Source organism: Acinonyx jubatus, chromosome F2 (genome assembly GCF_027475565.1).
Source record: "Acinonyx jubatus isolate Ajub_Pintada_27869175 chromosome F2, VMU_Ajub_asm_v1.0, whole genome shotgun sequence".
Lineage (NCBI taxonomy): Eukaryota > Metazoa > Chordata > Mammalia > Carnivora > Felidae > Acinonyx > Acinonyx jubatus.
The window spans coordinates 47,831,619-47,852,466 of record NC_069394.1 but is presented as its reverse complement, the minus strand read 5'-3'; the positions used below and the strand labels follow the sequence as shown (position 1 = coordinate 47,852,466).

Below are 20,848 nucleotides of genomic sequence, written 5' to 3'. Positions count from 1 at the left end.
CACATAACCACTCTACCCCTTTTTCTCTCTATTCATTTCCTAGGACCTCTATGAGTCTGCTGTTGTCCCTTTTTAATGAGTCACTGATTTCTCTAATTCTTAAATCATGCTCTTTTGCCTTAGTCTCCCTCTTTTTTTTCTCATTATTCTCCATAAATTTGTCCTCTATATCGTTGATTTGCTGCTCTGCTTCATCCATCCTTGCCGCCATGGCAGCTATTTGAGATTGCGGCTCAGTTATAGCATTTTTTATATCATTCTGACTAGCTTTTACTTCTTTTATCTCCACAGAAAGGGATTCTAATCTATTTTTGACCCCAACTAGTATTCTTATTATCATGATTCTAAATTCTAGTCAGACGTATTGCTTGTATCTGTGTTGATTAAGTCCCTGGCTGTCATTTCTTCCTGTTCTTTCTTTTGGGGTGAATTCCTTCGTTTCATCATTTTGAAGGAAGAAAAGGAATTAATAAGGCAAAGAAAATGAAAATTAAAAAATGAAAAATAACACATACAAAATAATCAAATAAATGATGATAGTTCCTAGATATTTTGGTTGTTGTTCTGGTTGATGTTCTGGTTGTTGAAAGGAGCTTTATAGACTAGAGAAAAAAGGGAAAGATAAAAAAAGAAAAAAAAAAAGGAAAAGGTTTACAAATTTGAAAAAATGACTATAATGAAATAGAATAAAATGAAATGATGGAAGTAAAATACAATTTGAAAAATTTACAAAAATTAAAAAATATAATTGAAAAATATTAAAGAAAAATATTTTTAATAAAAATTGAAAACAAATAAATTTTTTTCTCTTTCTGTATTCAAGAATAAGAAAAGAAAAAGAAATAAAAATGAATAGATGGACCAGTGAACGGACTGAAATATGATTTAAATTACATCGGTCCCTTAGAAGTCAAACCATGAAGTGCTTTATAGTATATAAACTATGCAGAGAGACTTGTGGTGTTCCTGAAGAGTGAGATTGACCCAGTTGGTCAGAGCTTAGTGTAACGACTCTGTTCTACACTAGATGGCACTGCTTAGCTTACTGGGGTGGATTGTTGTGGCTCTTGGAGTTGTGTATGTGCATGCGAGGAAGGGATGAAAATGGTGCCACCCAGCTACCCAGTCCCTAACATTGGAACTCTGTTCTCCCTGACCAGCAATCCTGTACCCCTTCTTCATCTCTGGCTCTGCTCACTCCCCACTTTTACACTGTCCGTGACCAAGCCATCAGGTTGCCAGGTCGCATCTCCTTCCTGAGATTTAGCTCAGATGTGGCTCTTTCCCAGCCCCTCACTTCTGAGGATCTGTGGCTTTGATCCATTTTGACTGCCTGGGGGAGAGTATCACCGAGCAATGGCCAGGTGCTCTCCCACCCCCAGGAACTTTTGCGGGACTGTGCAGCTGCCGATGCGCAGAGACTGTGGCTGGTTGCCAGCCCACCCCAGAAAAAGTTTATGTGATTTTATAGCAGCAGCATTTCAGGGATTATGGTAAATCAACACACATCTGGTGCCAGGCATCCCACTTAATGTCCTTTTTCCAGCACCAGCGAATGTGGTTGTTCTTCAGGGTCCACTGGGACCTTTGCCTGTGGGGTGGCCGCACAGCCTCTACCAAATGTTCTCCTAGCAGGGGAAATGTCTCTCCCTGTGTGGCCCGAGGACCTGAGGATCTCACTCTCTGCTCTTGGGGATTCGCCTTTCCCACCAGAGCACCACCAGGTATCTAGCTGTGGAGTTTCAGACTTTGCAATCCCCCTATTTATAGAGTCTTAATGAAATTTAAACCCTCTTCTTCCTCCTTTCTCCCTTTTTGTGTTCAGTCCCTTGTGTACTCTTTCTTTTCTCTCCAGCTGCTTTTGGATGGGGGAGGATGCTTTCCTCCCCACCATCTCCATCATCTCTCCACAAGCAAAAACAGCTCCCTGCCTTCCATGGCTTCTCTTTACCCCAGTTCATCTCTCCATGCCATGTACCTGCTGAGTGCTGTGGTTCAGGTTGTGCATATTGCTGTGTTAATTCTGAAATCAGTCTTCTAGATGTGCAGGGTGGTTTAGTGATGATCTGGCTGTATTTCAGGGATGAGAGATGCAAAAAAACTTCCATGCTCTTCCACCATCTTGACCCCTCTGTGTCTGATTTTTTAGACAGGACTCTCCTATCTTATTTTTTAAAATTTCCTGAATATTTTTATTTATCCTTGTGCATTACTTCTTCAAGAACTGCAAAGTTTATTTACCCTAGAATTGAGCAGGTAATTTTAATAATACTTATTTAAATCAGAGGAGTAAGCTGCATTCCATGACTAGAAGTGTTTGCATAACTCATTCTGTATACCCACTTTCCTTGTATAAATTGCTTCTCTTGTCATCTTAATGCAACCCTCTAAAAAGGAAGAATTTTTTGTTTGTTTGCTTATTTGTTTGTTTTTATAAAGCCAAGTTATCATTTGTTTGTAAGGGGGAAATCAAAGCAAAAGACATGATATTCAAACACTGATTTACTTAAGTGCTATGTAATATATTTGAAAAATAATTGCCAAAAAAAATTTTACCTTTACAGTTGCCATGCACTTCATGACAAAACAAACCAGGTATCTGTTTCTCCATTAATGTTGGAGATGTAGTGAAATTACATTTTTTTATTCACAGTCCTCATAATTCCATGTAGATTACCTTTCTTTTATTGAAACAGAATAACCACTAGATGCAAATGTGGTCATGGCTTTAAATTGTGCTATCATCATAAATTGATAATTAAATTATAACCATCAATATCCTCTTAAGTTTTTACATGGGCATGTCTTTATATTATAGCCTGGATTCTACTTGTTTTGTTGACAAACACCTTTCTGCAAGTATTCCCTTGTTATGTGAATAAATTTTTATTATTTTCATACCTTCTTGCATATCTATTTCCTAGAGACATCTAAATATGTATGTATGGATTCTGTTAAACTTTTAAAGAATTAAACTGTTTTTCCATTTCTAGAACCCCATCATTTTATCTCTGTGTGTTGACATATACTGCTGGGCACTTTTTTTTTTTAAAGAAAAAATAGACCTCCAGAGAATATGGAAATTCTTTAGTCCTATGTAAGCCTGTTTGTAAACCAGCTTGTCAATATGTATCAGAAATGTAAAAAACACTTTCTATACCTGGTTGAATTGTATATAGCTTTCATACATTATATATATATATATATTCTGATGATCCCCCACAATTTTTCAACATATTTTTACTCTCAGTTCCATACATTTCCATGTAACTATAGATCTCTTTACATAATCCACCTGTCTTTAAAGCCTATCTATTCTCCTTTTATTGTATTCCAAGCATGCCTTTCATCACTCCAAGTAAGTCTCAGGGAGGCCTGTAGGGTTGTGTCTAATTCCTTTGCCTTGGAAGTTTAAATTCACCATGTCACCCATGCTCAGCACATTAAGTGGTAAACATATTTTGCCTGAAGCTTTCTACATGCCTCTTTTAAAGTTTCTCCCATGACTTATTGAGCTTTAACTCTATTGTTAATATTCTTTTAAGACCAAGAGAGGCAGTAAGTCTAAAACAAACTTACAGATTTTACTGCTATAACTTTCAGACCCACCTAGTCTCCTTTGAGGAGAAAATTGTTCCTTTTAGTAGGATATTTTTCCTATGTGTCTGATTGCTACTCTCCAGTGATTAATTCTTTAATTATATCAAACAGTTTTTCTCCTAGAAGTTAAAAATACTAAAATAAAATTATTTATTTCCACTTATTTTTCCATTAGAGTGGACAAGTATGTGTATATGTATATATAAAAATATATTTTATTTTCAGGTCTTGTTTTTAGTTACTTCACTAGTTTAACCTGAGATGGTTCAATAGACAATAGTTATTTTTGTTATTATTGGTGTTTCTTTTATAGATAAAACACGAATCATGGAAATTAATCAGCAAGAATTTTTAAGTAGCTGCCAAATACATGCCAGCCCTAAGGATACCAGGCTAAGGATGCTTGTTTCCTAAGGCCACATCAGCCTTGAGCACCATATATATATACATTATATGATTTTAAGGTCATGTGAATACTCTTTCTAATTCCCTTTCATGTTCTCCTCAGTATCTTTCACCTCTTCAATCTGTGAATTTTTGTGAAGAAAATTTACTTAATGGGGTATGAACTTATTTAGAAGATAGTAGTATGAATTTGTGTTTTAGAGCTTTGGCTTTGGAATGGGCCTGTTATATTCCAAATGCTGGACCCACACGTACATAATGGGCTCTCTTGGATAATTAATGAAACTACTTTACAGCCCCCTGTGCCAAAGGTTTAGTCAAATGAGAGGAAGGATATTATTCAAAATATTTAACACTTGGAAGATCCCAACTCTGAACCATTCAGAAGAACACTGCTCAAAGCAGGATCTTGAAGGATCCCTGATGTGTCAATCCTCACATACCTAGTAGTGAGAGATCATAGAGGAGCAACTGAAGTGCTGCTAGGACACTCAGGGTGCTTTGACAATGATTATTTAACTCAACTGGTTGGGAAATACTTAACTATTTTAATTGGTTCAACTGAACTGGACCAACCCAGTGACTGTCACAGATACTAAATTATTTATATCAGATCTTTTCCAAATACATTTTTCTAAGGATAACAACAATGATATCAGGAAAGGATAAAAGGAAAGACATAATAGATTGACTGGAAGGGTAAACAGGAATCAAACATGTTATAATAATCAGTGGTCACAGCACCAGCAATATCACCTTATTCAAGTTGTTCCAATGGCAAGATCCTGACTATGTCTTAGTTCCCCTTGTTTATACCTAAGGCTAACTCTCCAGGATTCCCAGAGATTTAGTGACCTACCAATTGCATTTACACTAAAATCCTTTTTTTTTTTGTTTAAGTTAACCAGATTTAATTCCTCTGGTTTCTAACTGAGAATACTCATAAATATCTGGTAACAGGACTAGATTACTGGCAGCAATACCTCCTAATATGTAGAATTTATTTGCTGCCATACCCTCATATGTGGAATTAATTTGCTGAAGAATTCTATAATTCTTCATAGAAAATTAATTTTTTTGCTATATTGTGTTAAATTATGGTGTGTTGTATATTCGGAATAAAAGCAACAACTTCAAGGACTTGTCTGGAAAATATCAGGATTTTGCAGTGTGTTCATTGATTCTTATGACCATCATTAAGATTTTTCAGAAAGAGATAAGCTTCAGACTCTCCAAACACAAGAAATAAAGAAAAGGCAGTTTTATAATAAATACTTTTTCTCCCTGTCATTTCATACCCAATTCGACTGAAATATGGATAATTTGATTCTTTGCATTGATGGAAAATATACTGCAATCCAAATTTAAGCACTGATATACTACGGCAGAAAGATAGAATTCTCAGAGGATAAGATGAGGTAAAAGATAAATCTGAACTCTTAAGCCTCTTTCACATGCCTCTGGTTAACCCAGTGGTTTCAACTTTGGCTGTACATTGCCTTTTAAAAAATAATGATGCTTTGTTCCTAACCATTGAAATTCTTATTCAATTTAATTTTTCTTAGAAAGTGGTTTGAGCATTGTTTGTGAAAAAGTTCCCTAGGTAATTCTTGAAGAATAACTCTTTCTCATTGAAGAAGTCTCTGGAATGTAGCCTGGAGGACAGAATCATATTCCAGGTTTTGATTTATCTCAGTTCGAAGTCATTAATTTGTGAACCAGAGGGTGGTTAGAGCACAAAGCCATGCTGTGAGGAAACAGAAGTTCTCACATTCAAAAACTGTGCATAAATGTGATCTTTGGGTGTTGTTTCTAGCCAATTAAATAAACCTGTAACAAATACATTGTAAGCTTAGAGGTTCTTAAGATAATTATATTGAAATAAAATGTGACTTTAATATTCTGTATTTTTATTCTTCTGACAATTAAATGAAATACTATAAGTAAATTACCTAGCGGAGTGCCTGACAAAAGGAGTAACTCACTGGAAGCAAGTGATTATCACCATAAGTACTATTATTATCCTTACCACTCCTTCCACTAACAGTACTTTAACTACTACTACGACTACTACTGACAGCTAGAGACCAGGTGTTTCCTAAATAAATCCACGGAATCACTCAACAATTTTGAGGTGCTCTTTCTTATGTGCTGCAGCACAAATGATTTGTGTAGAGTTTTTTCTTCCATATTTTTTAAAAGATTTAAAAACATTTTTTTTAGTAATCTCTACACCCAACATGGGGCTGGAACTTACAACCCCAGGGGCAAGAGTTGCATGCTCTACCAACTTGTAGGTACCCTACAAACAATTTATATTTTTAAATATATTTTTATTAGATTTTTGAGAGAGTGCAAGTGGGGTAGGGGCAGAGAAAGATAGGGACAGAGAATTCAAAGCAGGCTCTGTGCTGACAGGCTGACAGCAGGGAACCCAATGCAGGGCTCAAATTTCTGAACCTGTGAGATCATGACCTGAGCTGAGGTCGGATACTCAATCGACTGAGCCAGCCAGGCACCCCTATTCAGATTTATTTATTTATTTATTTATTTATTTATTTATTCATACTTTTTAAATATAATTTATTGTCAAGTTGTCTAACATACAGTGTGTAAAGTATGATCTTGGTTTTGGGGTAGATTCCTGTGGTTCATCGCTTACATACAACACCCAGGGCTCATCCCAACAAGTGCCTTCCTCAATGCCCATCACCCATTTTCCCCTCTCCCCTACCCCCCCATCCACCCTCAGTTTGTTCTCTGTATTTAAGAGTCTCTTATGGTTTGTCTTCCTCCCTTTCTGTTTGTAACTATTTTTTCCCTTCCCTTCCCCCGTGGTCTTCTGTTAAGTTTCTCAAGATCCACATATGAGTGAAAACATGATATTTTTAAGTATCACTTTGATACTTAAGAAAGAAGTTGTTACCTATTGTTAAGTGCCAATATTCTGCCCTCTTTTCTGGTTCTTTTTTTTCTTTTCTTAATGTTTAATTTTTTTGGAGAGAGAGAGAGAGCATGAGCAGGGGAGAGGGGCAGAGGCGGCAGAGGAGAGAGAGAGAGAGAGAGAGAGAGAGAGAGAGAGAGAGAAAGAGAGAGACTCAAGCAGACTCCATGATCAACTCAGAGCCTGACGCGGGACTCCATCCCATGACCCTGGGATCATGACCTGAGCTGAAATCACGAGTTGGATGCTCAACCAACTGAGCCACCCAGCATCCCTTTTATTGTTCTTGACAAAACTTAATATTAAGTCCCATTTCCACCCCCTACTTTCAACATCTTTATTGGCGAGATTTATAGTGTTGAAATTATTTGGCAAGAACTAGTTATTTTTCTTCACACAAATTCTTTGAAATCAATTAATATAACTCATGCTGACCCTAAAATCCCCAAATTTCTTGCTTAAATGTGCGGTTCTTTTTGTTGATTTAATTTATGCCTTGTTGGGAAAAGTGGGTCTGTAGTATCCACAGTATGTCTGTCTGTGTTTAAGTTTGTATTTATCTGACTGTATTTGGTTGAAAGGTGAAATTGTAAGGTCTTCTTTCCAGTATGTAAGAATATGCAGCAACTGAGGGTGCTGGGGTAGCTCAGTATGTTAAGCATCAAACTTTTGATTTTGGTTCAGTTCATTGTTTGTAGGGTCAAGCCCTGCTTTGGGCTCTGCACTGACATCACAGACCTTGCTTGGGATTTTCTCTCTCCCTCTCTTTCTGCCACTCCCCTGCTTGCTCTCGATCCCTCAAAATAAATAAATAAACTTAAAAAAGGAATATGTAGCAAGTACTTGTTATTTGTTTACTATCTAGATCTTTCCTTGTCTACAAACAGGTCATCGTTCTTATGTAATCTTTTTCTGTAGGCTTCAATATCTTTCTAACAACTTCTTAAAACATGATTGAGCTAATTTTAAAATGGCATCTTTGCTTCATCTCTGTACATATCTTTGTCTAGGGCTCCACCTGTTCACTCTTGGCAATTGCTTTCATCATAACCAGCCTGAGTTATATCTGGAAAAAGGCAGGAAAGAATTTCTGAGTCATAAAATTTCTATTACACATATCAGCACTGAGTTAAGGAGAAAATAAATCATTTTCATTCATTTAGAAAGCAAACAAATGATTCTGTCTAAAGTTCTACTTGCACAACTTAATATACTCAATGGTTGTTGCACAGAGGAGAGGGAATACATATAATAAAATAAATTCAGGGTTTGGTCTGTTAGAGATTTGAGTGTAAATCCAATCTCAAACATTTAGAAACTGTATGATATTTGTAGGCAACTATTTAACCTATATAAGCCCTTGTATTTTTTGTCAATAATATGGTAATAAATTTTACTATGAAATATAATTTTGTAGATTAGAAATAGTGTATTAAAAGTACTTGACACAGGTATATCCACTATCATCACTGTTATTTAACATAATACTGGAGGTTCTAGCCTCAGAAATCAGATAACAAAAAGAAATAAAGGCATCCAAATTAGCAAGGAAGAAGTAAAACTTTCACTATTTACAGATGACACAATTCTCTAAGTAGAAAACCCAAAAGACTCCACCAAAAAATTACTAGAACTGATACATGAATTCAGTCAAGTCTTAGAATATGAAATCAACAAAGAGAAATCTGTTGCATTTCTCTACACCAGTAATGAAGCAGCACAAAGAAATTTCCGTGAAGAAATCAAGGAATCAATCTCATTTACAATTGCTCCCCAAACCATAAGACATCAGGAATAAACCTAAGCAATGAGCTAAAAGATCTGTACTGTGAAAACTATAAAACTGATGGTGGCAGTGCCTGGGTGGTTCAGTTGGGTAAGCATCCAACTTTTGATCTTGGTTCAGGTCATGATCTCATGGTTTGTGGGAATAAGCCCCACATTGGGCTCTGTGATGATAACATGGAACCTCCTTGGGACTCTCTTTCTCTCCTTGCCCCTCCCCTGCTTGTGCTCTCTCTCTCTCTCTCTCTCTCTCAAATAAATAGATAAACTTAAAAAAAACCCACTGATAAGTGAAATTGAAGGTGACACAAAGAAATGGAAAAACAGTTTATGCTCAAGGATTGGAAGAACAAATATTGTTAAAATGTTATTAACCCAAAGCAATCCCCATCAAATACCACCGGCATTTTTCACAGAAGTAGAACAAACAATCCTAAAATTTGTATGGAACCACAGAAGATGCTGAATAGCCAAAGAAATCTTGAAAAAGAAAAGCAAGGTGTGCCTAGGTGGCTCAGTTGGTTAAACATCCAAGTCTTGATTTCAGCTCAGGTCATGATCTCACAGTTCGTGAGTTTGATCCCCGTGTGAAGCTGTGCACTGACAGAGTGGAGCCTTCTTGGCATTCTCTTTATCCTTCTCTCTTTGCCCCTCCCCAACTCTCTATCTCTCTCTGTCTCTGTCTCTCTCTCTCTCTCTAAAATAAATAAATAAACATTAGGAAAAAATTAAAAACAAAAAGCTGGAGGCATCACAATTTCAAACTTGAAGTAATTTTACAAAGCGATAGTGACCAAGACAATATGGTACTGGCACAAAAACAGACATATAGATCATAGAACAGGATAGAAAACCCAGAAATGGACCCACAAGTATATGGTCAACTTTGACACAGCAAGAAAGAACATTCAGTGAGACAAAGACAGTCTTTTAAACAGATGGTATTGAGAAAACTGGACAGCAAAATGAAAAAGAATGTAAGTGGACTACTTTCTCACACCATACACAAAAATAAACTCAAATGGATGAAAGAGCTAAATGTGAGACAGGACACCATCAAAATCCTAGAGGAGAAGATAGGAAGCAACCTCTTTGACATTGGCCATAGCAACCTCTTATTAGATATGTCTCCTGAGGCAAGGGAAACAAAAGAAAAAAAAAACTAGTGGAACTTCATCAAGTTAAAAAGCTTCTGCACTGCAAAGGCAACAATCAACAAAACTAAAAGTAAAAATTTTGGATGGGAGAAGATATTTGCCAATGACATATCTGATAAAGGGTTAGTATCCAAAATATATACAGAACTTACACAACTCAACCTTAAAAAAAAATAATCCAATTAAAAATGTACAGAAGACATGAATAGACATTTCTCCAGATTTCATGCAGATGGCCAACAGACATGAAAAAGATGCTAAACATCACTCATCATCAAAATACAAATCAGGGGTGCCTGGGTGGCTCAGTTGGTTGAGTGACTTTGGTTCAGGTGATGATCTCATGGTTTTTAAGTTTGAGTCCTCCCATCGAGCTCTGTGCTAACAACTTGGAGCCTGGAGCCTGCTTTGGATTCTGTGTCTCCTTCTCTCTCTGCCCATCCCCCGCTTGTGCTCTGTCTCTGTCTCTCAAAAATAAATAAAATGTAAAAAAAATTAAAAAAAATTAGAAATACAAATCAAAACTTCAATGAAATGTCACTTCCTACCTGTCAGAATGGCTAGAATTAACAACACCGGAAACAACTGGTGTTGATGAGGATATGGAGAAAGGGGAACCCTCTTATACTGTTGGTGGGTGCAAATGCAAACTGCTGCAGCCACTCTGGGAAACAGTATGGAGGTGCCTCAAAAGTTAAAAATAGAACCATTCCATGACCCAGCAATTGTATTATTAGATAATTATCCAAAGGATACAAAAATATTGATTTGAAGGGATATATGCATCCTAATGCTTATAGCAGCATTATCAACAATAGCCAAATTATGGAATGAGCCAAAATGTCCATTGACTGATGAATGGATAAAGAAGATGTGGTATACATATCTACAATGGAATATTACTCAGCCATCAAAAAGAATGAAATCTTGCTAGTTACAAAGAAATGGGTGGGGCTAGAGAGTATTATACTAAGAAAAGAAGTCAGTCAGAGAAGACAAATACTACATGATTTCACTCACATGTGGAATTTTCATCTTATTTTAAGTATTTTAATTACTTACACTAGAACAATGAGTAATAAGTAAAAAGAAATTAATTACACTAAAATGTGAGCTATCCAAGGTCAGAGAGTTTATTTTATTTACTGTTATTTCTGGTATACAATTGAAACTAATATGTTTACTGAATGAATAAACAGAATTCCATTTTTAACTTACAATTTACTAAAAATACAAAGTCTTTTCCATTATGTAGCTATGCTCAGATATTTTATTTTATTTTTTCTTACATTTATTTATTTTATTTTTGAGAGACAGAGAGAGAGCACAAATGGTAGAGGGGCACAGAGAGGGGGACACAGAATCCAAAGCAGGCTCCAGGCTCTGAACTGTCAGCACAGAGCCCAATGGGGGCTTGAACTCACAAACTGTGAGATCATGACCTGAGCCAAAGTCGGACGCTCAACATGGAGCCACCCAGGAGCCCCAATGTTCAGATATTTTATAAGGAGGATTAGCCTAGGTGTATCTATTAAATATATATTTATTTCATTCACACAAATATTTAAAAACTCACTTTACAAAATCCTCACAAACATTGTGCTATTGCCAAAAGTTGTTGATCCATAGGCAACCAAATAAGCTGTTCTTTAGAAATATGTTAAAAATCACTCAGTTAAGTAATAAGCCACTTATCAAAAGTAAATTTATTGAGGTTTTAAAAAAATTTTTAATGTTTATTTATTTTTCAGTGAGAGAGAGAGAGAGAGAGAGAGCATGAGTGGGGGAAGAATAGAGAAAGAGGGGGAGACACAGAATCTGGAGCAGACTCCAAGCTCTGAGCTGTCAGCAAAGAGTGAGACTTGGGGCTTGAACCCATAAGCTATGAGATTATGACCTGAGCTGAAGTCGGACACTTAACCCACTGAGCCACCCAGGCACCCCAATTAATTAGAGTTTTATGGATAGGTAATTATTGATAATTTTTTTTCTGACATAAGGCATCTGTTCTTTTTCATTTTATTTTTTTATCTATTTTTTTAAGTCCGAGCTTAACCGACTGAGCCACCCAGACGCCTCTTATCCATTTCTATAATAGCTGTAATATAGTAATAACTATTTTCGGAATTCCCGCCAAGTTTTGTGTACTGAAATATTCCCTGCAAATTAGTTGAATTTTCCATTAATAAATAGCAGTGATGTAGAAAATACTGTCTTAATGACATTACAAATATTGTTTTCCATAAGTACTAAGATTAGTGGCCACAAAGTGAATAAAGCCCTGAAAATATTGTTTAAATAATATGCAAAAACATAGTTTTAAAAAAATATGGTTTTGATTGCATAGGAGAAAGATTTGATGTAATTTTTTAAAATTTCTTTCATTATTGCAACTAAATGAAATTTTATATGGATTACTTTCACATTCATTAGTGCTTTGGGCACAAATCCACTGGATTGCTCTTTCCTGCTAATCAGAGATGACTTCAGTATCTTAGATTTATGGACTACCAAAAAGTTCAGGAAAAATTTAAATAACCTGAGAAGTTTTTCTAGCTTAAATTGAGATGATCTTATACTTTATTTTGTCCTTTTAGGCAAATTGGGAAAATAACATTCATAGATATTTTAAGCATATTTTCTAGTTTTGCAGGGAAATAATTGCATATAGATATACATCATGATGTTCTAATTGACATATATTGTGTAATTATTACCACAGTATGTTTAGTTAATATCCATAATGCCACATAACTATAAACAAAAGAAAAAAACCCTTGTCTTCGTGATAAGAATTCTTAGGATTTACTCTTAACAACTTTCCTTTATATCATATAGTAGTGTTAACATCATGTTGTATATTAGATCCCTAGTACTTATTTATCTTATGACTAGAAGTTTGTACCTTTTGATACCTCCTCCTCTAACCCTCACCTCTGATTACTGCAAATCTGATCTCTTTTTCTGTGAGTTTTTTTTTGATTCTGCATATAAGTGAGATCATACAATATTTGTCTTTCTCTGTATGACTTATTTCACTTAACATAATGCCTGCAAGTTTCATCCATGTTGTCACAAATGGTAAGATTTCCTCATTTTTAATGGCTGCACAATTATCTGTTGGATGTATAAAATGTGTGAATGTGTGTATGGGTGTGTATCACAACTTCTTTATCCATTCATCCATGTCTTGGCTATTATAAATAATGTTTATATGAACATGGGGTGCAGATATCTTTTTTAGTTAGTGTTTTCAGTTTCTTTGGATATATTTTTAGAAATGGAATTTCTTGGTCATATGTTAGTTCTATTTTTACTTTAAATATTGTTTTAAATGTCTATTTATTTATTTTAAGAGAGAGTGTGTGATTGGGGGAAGGGCAGAAAGAGAGGGAAAGAGAGAATCCCAAGCACCCTTCACACAGACAGTTCAGCGTGAAGCCTGACACGGGGCTTGAGCTCACAAACCGTGAGATCATGACCTGAGCCAAAATCAAGAGTCAAATGCTTAACTGACTGATCCACCCAGGTGCCCCTGTATTTTTACCTTTTTGAGAACCTCTATATTGTTTTCCATAATGGCTGTACCAATTTACAATCCCACCAACAATGTACAAGAGATCTTTTTTGTCCTCATCACACCAGCATTTGTTACCTCTTGTCTTCTTGATGATGGCTACTCTTAGTAGGTGTGAGGTGATATCTCATTGTGGTTTTAATTTTTACTTTCTTAATGATTAGTGATGTTATACATCTTTCATAGATTTTAGCCATTTGTATATTTTTTGAAAAATTTCTATTCAGATCTTTTGCCCATTTTTAAAATTGAATTATTTGGGTTTTTTTGCCATTGAGTTGTAGAAGTGTGTTGTATATTTCATATATTAACCTCTTCTCAAATATATGGTTGACAAATATTATTTACCGTTCTGCAGATTCTCTTCTCACTTTGTTGATGGTTACAGTCTTGTGCAGAAGGTTTTTATTCTGATGTACTCACATTTATTTTTAATTTAGTTTCTTGCTTTAGGCATAATTTCTTAAAAAACTCATTACCAAGACCCAAATCAAGGAGACTGTTTCTATATTTCTCTAGGAGTTTCATGGCTTCAGGTCCTACATTTAAGTATTTAATCCATTTTGAGTTACTTTTTCTGAGTGGTGTAAGACAGGCCTCAAGTTTTATTCTCATATATGAATATCAAAACCATTTATTAAAGAGACTGCCTTTTCTCCACTGAGTATTTTTGACTCCCTTGTCAAATATTACTTGATCATACATGCCTGAGTTTATTTCTGAGTTCTCAATTCTGTTCCAGTGGTCTATTTGTCTGTTTTTATACCAGTACCATATTGTTTTAATTATTACAGCTTTATAGTATAGCTTTAAAAAAAGAAAGTCTGATGCTTCTTGCTTTGTTCTTCTTAGGATTTCTTTGGCTCTTTGGTTTCTTTCTTTTTTTTTTTTTTTTTTTGCAATTTTATGTAAATTTTAGGAGCATTTTTTTCCTTTTTTGGTAATGAATACTATTTCAATCTTGAAGAGGATTGCATTGAATCTGTAGGTGGCTTTGGTAGTATTTACATTTAAACAATATTAAACAATATTAAAACAATATTAATTATTCCAATGTATGAATAACACAGGATATTTTTTCATTTATTTGTGTCTTAATTCTTTCATTAAAATCTTGTAGTTTTCATAGTAAAGATCTTTCACCTGATTAATTCTAAGAGTTTTTTTGGTTGATTTTTTTTGGATATTCTGTATATAAAATCATGTCAGTATGTTAACTAACTGGAATTAAAATAAACACTTAACATAAAAAATCCTAAAAATAGTGAAATAAAATCATGTCATCTGCAAATAGTGATTTTATTTCTGTTAAATTCTGATGACTTTTATTTATTTTTCTTGCCTGATTGTTCTAGCTAGAACTTCTAGTATTATGTTGAATCCAAGTGGTGAAAGTGGGCACTTTTGTTTCTGACCTTAGAGGAAAAGATTTTGACCTTTCATCATTGAGTATGATGTTAGCTGTGGGCTTCTCATAATGACCTTTATTATGTTGAGATATGTTCCTTCTATGCCTAACTTGTTAGGTATTTTTTTTAATCATGAATAGAGGTTACATTATGCCACATACTTTTTTTCTGCATCTATTTAGAGAATTATACGGTTCTTTTCTTTCATTGAATTAACGTGAAGTATCACATTGTTTGTTTATGTTGAAACATCTTTGCATCCACATACGTTCCACTTAATCATGATGAATGGTCTTTTTATTGTGCTACTGAAATCAGTTTCCTAGTATTTTCTCGAGCATGTTTGCATCTATATTTATCAAGGATATTGACCTATAGTTCTCTTTTCTGGTAATGTCCTTATCTGGCTTTGGTATCAGGATACTGCAGGCGTCATAAAATGAGTTTGGAAGTGTTCTTTTCTCTCTCTGTCTCTCTCTCTCTTTCTCTCTTTTTAATAGTTTGAGAAGTATTGGTTTTACTTCTTTAAATGTTTGATCAATTTCATCAGTACAGCCATCCGGCCCTGGATTTTTCTTCACTGGGATATTTTTGACAACTGTTCAATCTCCTTATCAGTAAATGTGCTATCTATCTATAAGGAAAGAGAAATAGAACATATGCTATATTAGATATGAGAAAGGTGAAAACACTACAGGTGCAGACATTTAAAACCATAAAAGGCTATTATGAATCACTACATGCCAGTAAATTTGACTATTTAGGTAAAATGGACAATTGCCTGGAAAAGCAAAACCTTAGAAAATCTTCGCAAAATGGAGTGCCTGGCTGGCTTAGTCAGTAGAGCATGCAACTCTTGATTTCAGAGTCATGAGTTCAAGCCTTTGTTGGGCATACAGCCAAAAAAAAAAAAAAAAAGAAAGAAAAAAAAAGAGAAAATCTTCACAAAAGAAACAGAAAATGTAAATAATTTTGTGTCTGTTAAAGAAGCTGAATACATAATTTAAAATCTTCCCATAAAGGCCCATTTTGTTTAGTAATCTGTGAATTCTACCAATTATTTAAGAAGACATATGTCAATCTTAACAAGATTACTCTTAACGCTTCTAAAGAGTAGAAGAAAAACAGTCTTAAACTTTTTAAATTAGCCTTTAAAACATCTCAAAACATTACAAGAAGAAAATCACTGGCCAATTTCATAAATAAACAATATGCAAAATTGTAATACTATATTAATATACTGAATCCAGAAATATATACAAATGGCTATTTATCACAACCAAGTTGGGTTTATTCCAGAAATGTAAGGTTAGTGTAACATTAAAGAGTGTATCAATATATTTCACTACATTTTCAGAATAAATGAAAAACATCCTATAATCATTTTTTCAGAAACCCTTATTTTTTTTCAATTTTTTGTTCATTGGACTCAGTCCCAGTACCATTTCTATAACAATTCCTGAGGTTTCAGAGCTTCATGTAAGCACTATAATAAAAATATGTCAACTCTTGAAGGCATTCTTCTTCAGAAAAACCTGCTAACAGCAGGGCCCTTTGAATCACATCCTGTAGATCAATCTGACATTACTTTTTTAGCTGTCCTTCCTGAGATCTCTCTGAAGCCTCAAAAAAAAAAAGGAAACAATAATTATTTTATGGCTATCATAATTACTGAAATGGAATCACATGGCATTTCTGCATACACCTTTGCAAAAGTGTGCTTCTTTGCTTGTTAAAACATTGTCAGAAAAGGAGTGAAAATTCTGTATGTCAGAATCGAGTGCAATTCACAGATGGCATCTTCCCACTTTTAATTCTTGTCTGAGCAGTTAATGGAGGTGAAGAGAGGCAACTCAGTCCCAAAAGTTGGCTTATGACTGACCACTCACTCCCAGACTACTTTTATTTGCTATTACAACTACAACTTAAAAGTTATGATAATGCTATAGGCACATGAAAAACTGCTTCCTAGTTACAATTTAGCTATGTGTTCTTTTCTCTGATATAAATTGCTTGATATTCTAAATTATTAAATGCAACATCATTATCTGGGCAACCTAAGGATGGTGTTTAAAAAAACATGAATATTAATGCTAACATCTATTACAACAATGATGTTCTTATACTTTTATACCCATAAAACTGAGGAAAAATCCATACAATTCTGTGATGTGTCTTCTGTTAATGAAAAACAAAAGTGGAAACTATATCTATGACTTAAAATGAGGTCATTATCTATATTCTACCTTTTTTTGAGATAGACAAACTTTGGCTAAAATCTTGGCAATGTCACTTGCTTAATTTTCCTGAGGCCTCAATTTCTCATTTGTGAAATTGTTGCAAGAATACCTATCTTGTAGAAATTATGTGAGAATTGCACAAAATAACATGAAATTTGTCTGGTGGTGTCTAGCATTTAATATGCTCAATCAACTTTGAGTTTCCTTGGCTTCTTATACCAATTTCATTTCTGTTTCCCACTCACAGACCCAGAAAAAAGAGCTCCTGAATCAGTCTCTTTTAATTGATGTATCAAATTAGGGATGTATCCTTAATTGATGTGAACAAATTTATAGGTTGGGACAAGCCAATTATCTTTTCTCAATAAATGAACTCTGTCATAGGCACTGGGTCAACTGGTAGTTTCCTGAATTATAAGATTATGTCAAGTTGATTTGGGGGCCTCTCATATTAATGTTATATAAAATGAGGCAGTGAAGAAAGTGGACAGATACTTTAAGGGGAAGCAAGTGCAACAGTATGAGAAGGATTGCATAGTTTCCAATGTACAAAGCTAGCATCCTTGTTTCCTAATATTTCTTATCCCATATTTATGCCATGTTGTCACTCTACTCTTTTTATTTTGTATGCCCTTTTCAAGTATATACTTTTTTAGTTTAGCTAACTTAAATGTGTTCTAATATTACAGTCAAATGAATTTGAGTTATTAACTACTCCAGTGTTTTTTTAAATTCTGTTACTTAGAGCAACTTTTATTTTTCAAGATACTAAGTTAACATCATGATTTTAATTAGTAATTGATTTTTAAGCCAACTATAAAATTGGCTAATAGGTTTGCTGATATTACATAGTGTGTTTTGACACTGACCTCTTTACCTTAAAAATATTGGTAGATTCATCATATATTCCAATATTGAAGAAGACAGAGATTATAAAGACTACATAAAACTAAGGAGGAAAAATGATCAAAAAGTTTGTCCAATAGTTAATTGAATGGATTGCACATGAAATATCATGGTCCCAAATTTTAGTATATATTAATATTAATGAATATATTTTTTAGGATGCTTTTGGCACGAGTTGAAAAAGACACCTAATTAAAAGGATAAGGTTATTTATTATGTAAGAAGAGGCAAACTATCCAATGATGTCAGCAAAGATTCTCTGTCTGTTCACTGTGCCATCCTCAATGTGTTGGCTGTTGTCCATAGTCTTGTCTTTTCATGCATCCAGAATGCTGCTGCAGGCTCTGTGATCCAATACAGCTTTGTCCAGAACATAACAGGCAGTTGCCCACTGCAGACTGTTTTTAAATCCTGGAATTTAGATTTCCCCAAAAGTCTCCCAGCACACTACCTCTTAAATCCCATTGGTTAAATTTCTGGTATTCTCACTCTATTGTCCAAGAACAACTATAAATAATTCCTCTTTATTCTCAAATGTTTTCCCATTTGGATGATAAATTATCATTATGTTTGTCCACATGCCTATGCCTTAGGAGAATGAGATTCTAGGAGCGTGAAAAAGCAAATAATCTCGTGTTTTTAACTTCTCATAAAGTGATTTTGGCAAGGGATAATGTAATGGCTTTGGGGTAGTCAACCAATAATCTTACAGACATGAAATTACATGTGGCATTGTAATAACAAAGAGACACTGATATTACATGTCTGTAATAACATGTCTGCCACATTTTAAGTATAGAACACTTTGTAATTTCTGATTATGAAGTTAGACATTGTACAAATTAGATTAATTTTTGCTAAAATTCTCTGTGATGATCAGAGTGCCCGTGAATGTGAATTTAGGAAAAAGTACAAATGACTGGTCAATTTTATTATTAGGGGAAATCCAATTTGGTCTTCCATATAAAAATATTGATAAATATTAACAACTTTTCCACTCTTTGTTTATTTTTTTACTACTTTTGAGTACATTCTAAATATTTTCTTTGGTTTTCCTTTAGAATTAGACCCAGTGACCAAGCAACTTATGCTCCATACAGCTAAACCAACTTTTGGTCATCTGAAAGATGTAAGTAAAATTATCAACTTATAGTAAATATCATTATCCATAGTAATTAAATGCAAGCATCTATTATATTTTAATGTTCGGTAGACTTGCTACTAAAATGACTGGAATATTATCCACTCTCTAGAAAATAATACAGTAGGATATTTACATGTATGTGTATTTTAATGTTAGTTATGGTAATACTTTTGGTAATATAGAGATTTATAAAAGACTACACAAACTCTCATATATCAACAAAAATGTACCATATAATTAGCCTTGCATAAGAGTTTCACCTATGTTTTCTTCTAGGAGTTTTACAATTTCACATCTTATATTTAAGTCTGTAATTAATTTTGAGTTGATTTTTGTGTATGATGTAAGGGAAGGGTCCAGTTTCATTCTTTTGCATGCCTACTATATGTGACAACATGGATGAACCTCGAGGATATTCTGCTAAATGAAATAAATCAGTCACAGAAGGACAAATATTCCATGATTCCACTTATAGGACATATGTAAATTAGACTCATGGAAGCAAAAAATAGAATTGTTGTTGTCAGGGGTTGGAAGCCAGAGAAATGGATAGTTGCCAATCAATGTATAAATAAAATCAATAATCAATAAAATCAATAATATAATTAATAAAATTTCAGCTATGCAAGATTAATATGTTCTAGAGATATATTATACAACATTGTCACTATAGATAGCAATACTGTATTGTTATTAAAAATCTGTTAAAAGGATAATCTCATGTTAAGCATTTTCAGCCCAATAAAATAATTTTTAAAATTTCACATTTTTAAGAGCATACATTTAAACAGTTTTAGCATGTCCGTTTTATGTGACTAAAGTATTGTAGTTGAAATAAATACACGTTATGCCAACTCTACAAAACTTATGTTTACAATATGCTATAGAATGAGTAGAGGAACATTATAAATTAGATCATGTGAGAATGGTTCAATTAGAATATTTGATAACTAATACAAGAAATGTGAAGAAACCCTTGAAAAACTTTATCGTATAATGAAGAATCCATAACATTCCAAAGAGGTCTGGAGAAGACCAGATGGCCTGATGGTATTGTTCCACATGAAAAGGAGGCAGAATCCAAGTCCACATGCCTGGAAAGGGTGTTTGTAAAAGGTGGCAGGTTATGATGTATGATATGAGAAAAAGGTAGAGATGTCAAAAGAAAAGGAAACAGATTAACAGTTTAACCAAATAGGGTCTTGGAAGACCAGACATCCATAGATGGAATTTTTAAAAACTAACCTGATTATAGTGTGGTTCTCAGTGCTAGCTTTGCTCTCTATCTCCCCACAAAACTCATTAGTGAAATCCACATGATTCACTCTGATATTTTCAGTGTTTTCTTATGATTGAATTTGGACACATGTTGAGTCTTTCTTTGAGACTAATATGTGGTGAGCATAGAAGTCCCCCCAAAGGACAAAATCCGGGTTATGTTTTGAGAACTTAACTGGGATTTGTGATTAAGGTGCAGTTCTCATATGTATTTTTTATTAAATCATCATGATGAGAGTGAAACAAGAGTGTTTCCTCACTATAGTTGCCAAATGGCACAAACCATGATGATAGTTGGCGTATGACTTCATAGGAGAGAAACATTATGAGTATTTGCAAAGTTTAATACTGAAGATTAAAATAAAATGCTAAATTCATGTACCATTTCATGTATTGAGTGAGA

The 20,848-nt window shown here is 34.2% G+C and overlaps 1 protein-coding gene across 6 annotated transcripts in view; it reads left to right on the top strand.

Annotated features, from left to right (window-relative positions):
* CNBD1 (cyclic nucleotide binding domain containing 1) overlaps window positions 1–20,848 on the top strand; it is a 481,111-nt gene that overhangs the window by 418,697 nt on the left and 41,566 nt on the right. For all 6 annotated transcript variants that reach the window (XR_008292521.1, XM_053208140.1, XM_053208138.1 and 3 more), the window contains one exon: window positions 19,085–19,152. Coding sequence is in view for 5 of the 6 variants with exons in the window: in XM_053208140.1 (XP_053064115.1) it covers window positions 19,085–19,152 (68 nt within the window). In the remaining variant the exon portion in view is untranslated. The remainder of the gene's footprint in view (window positions 1–19,084; window positions 19,153–20,848) is intronic.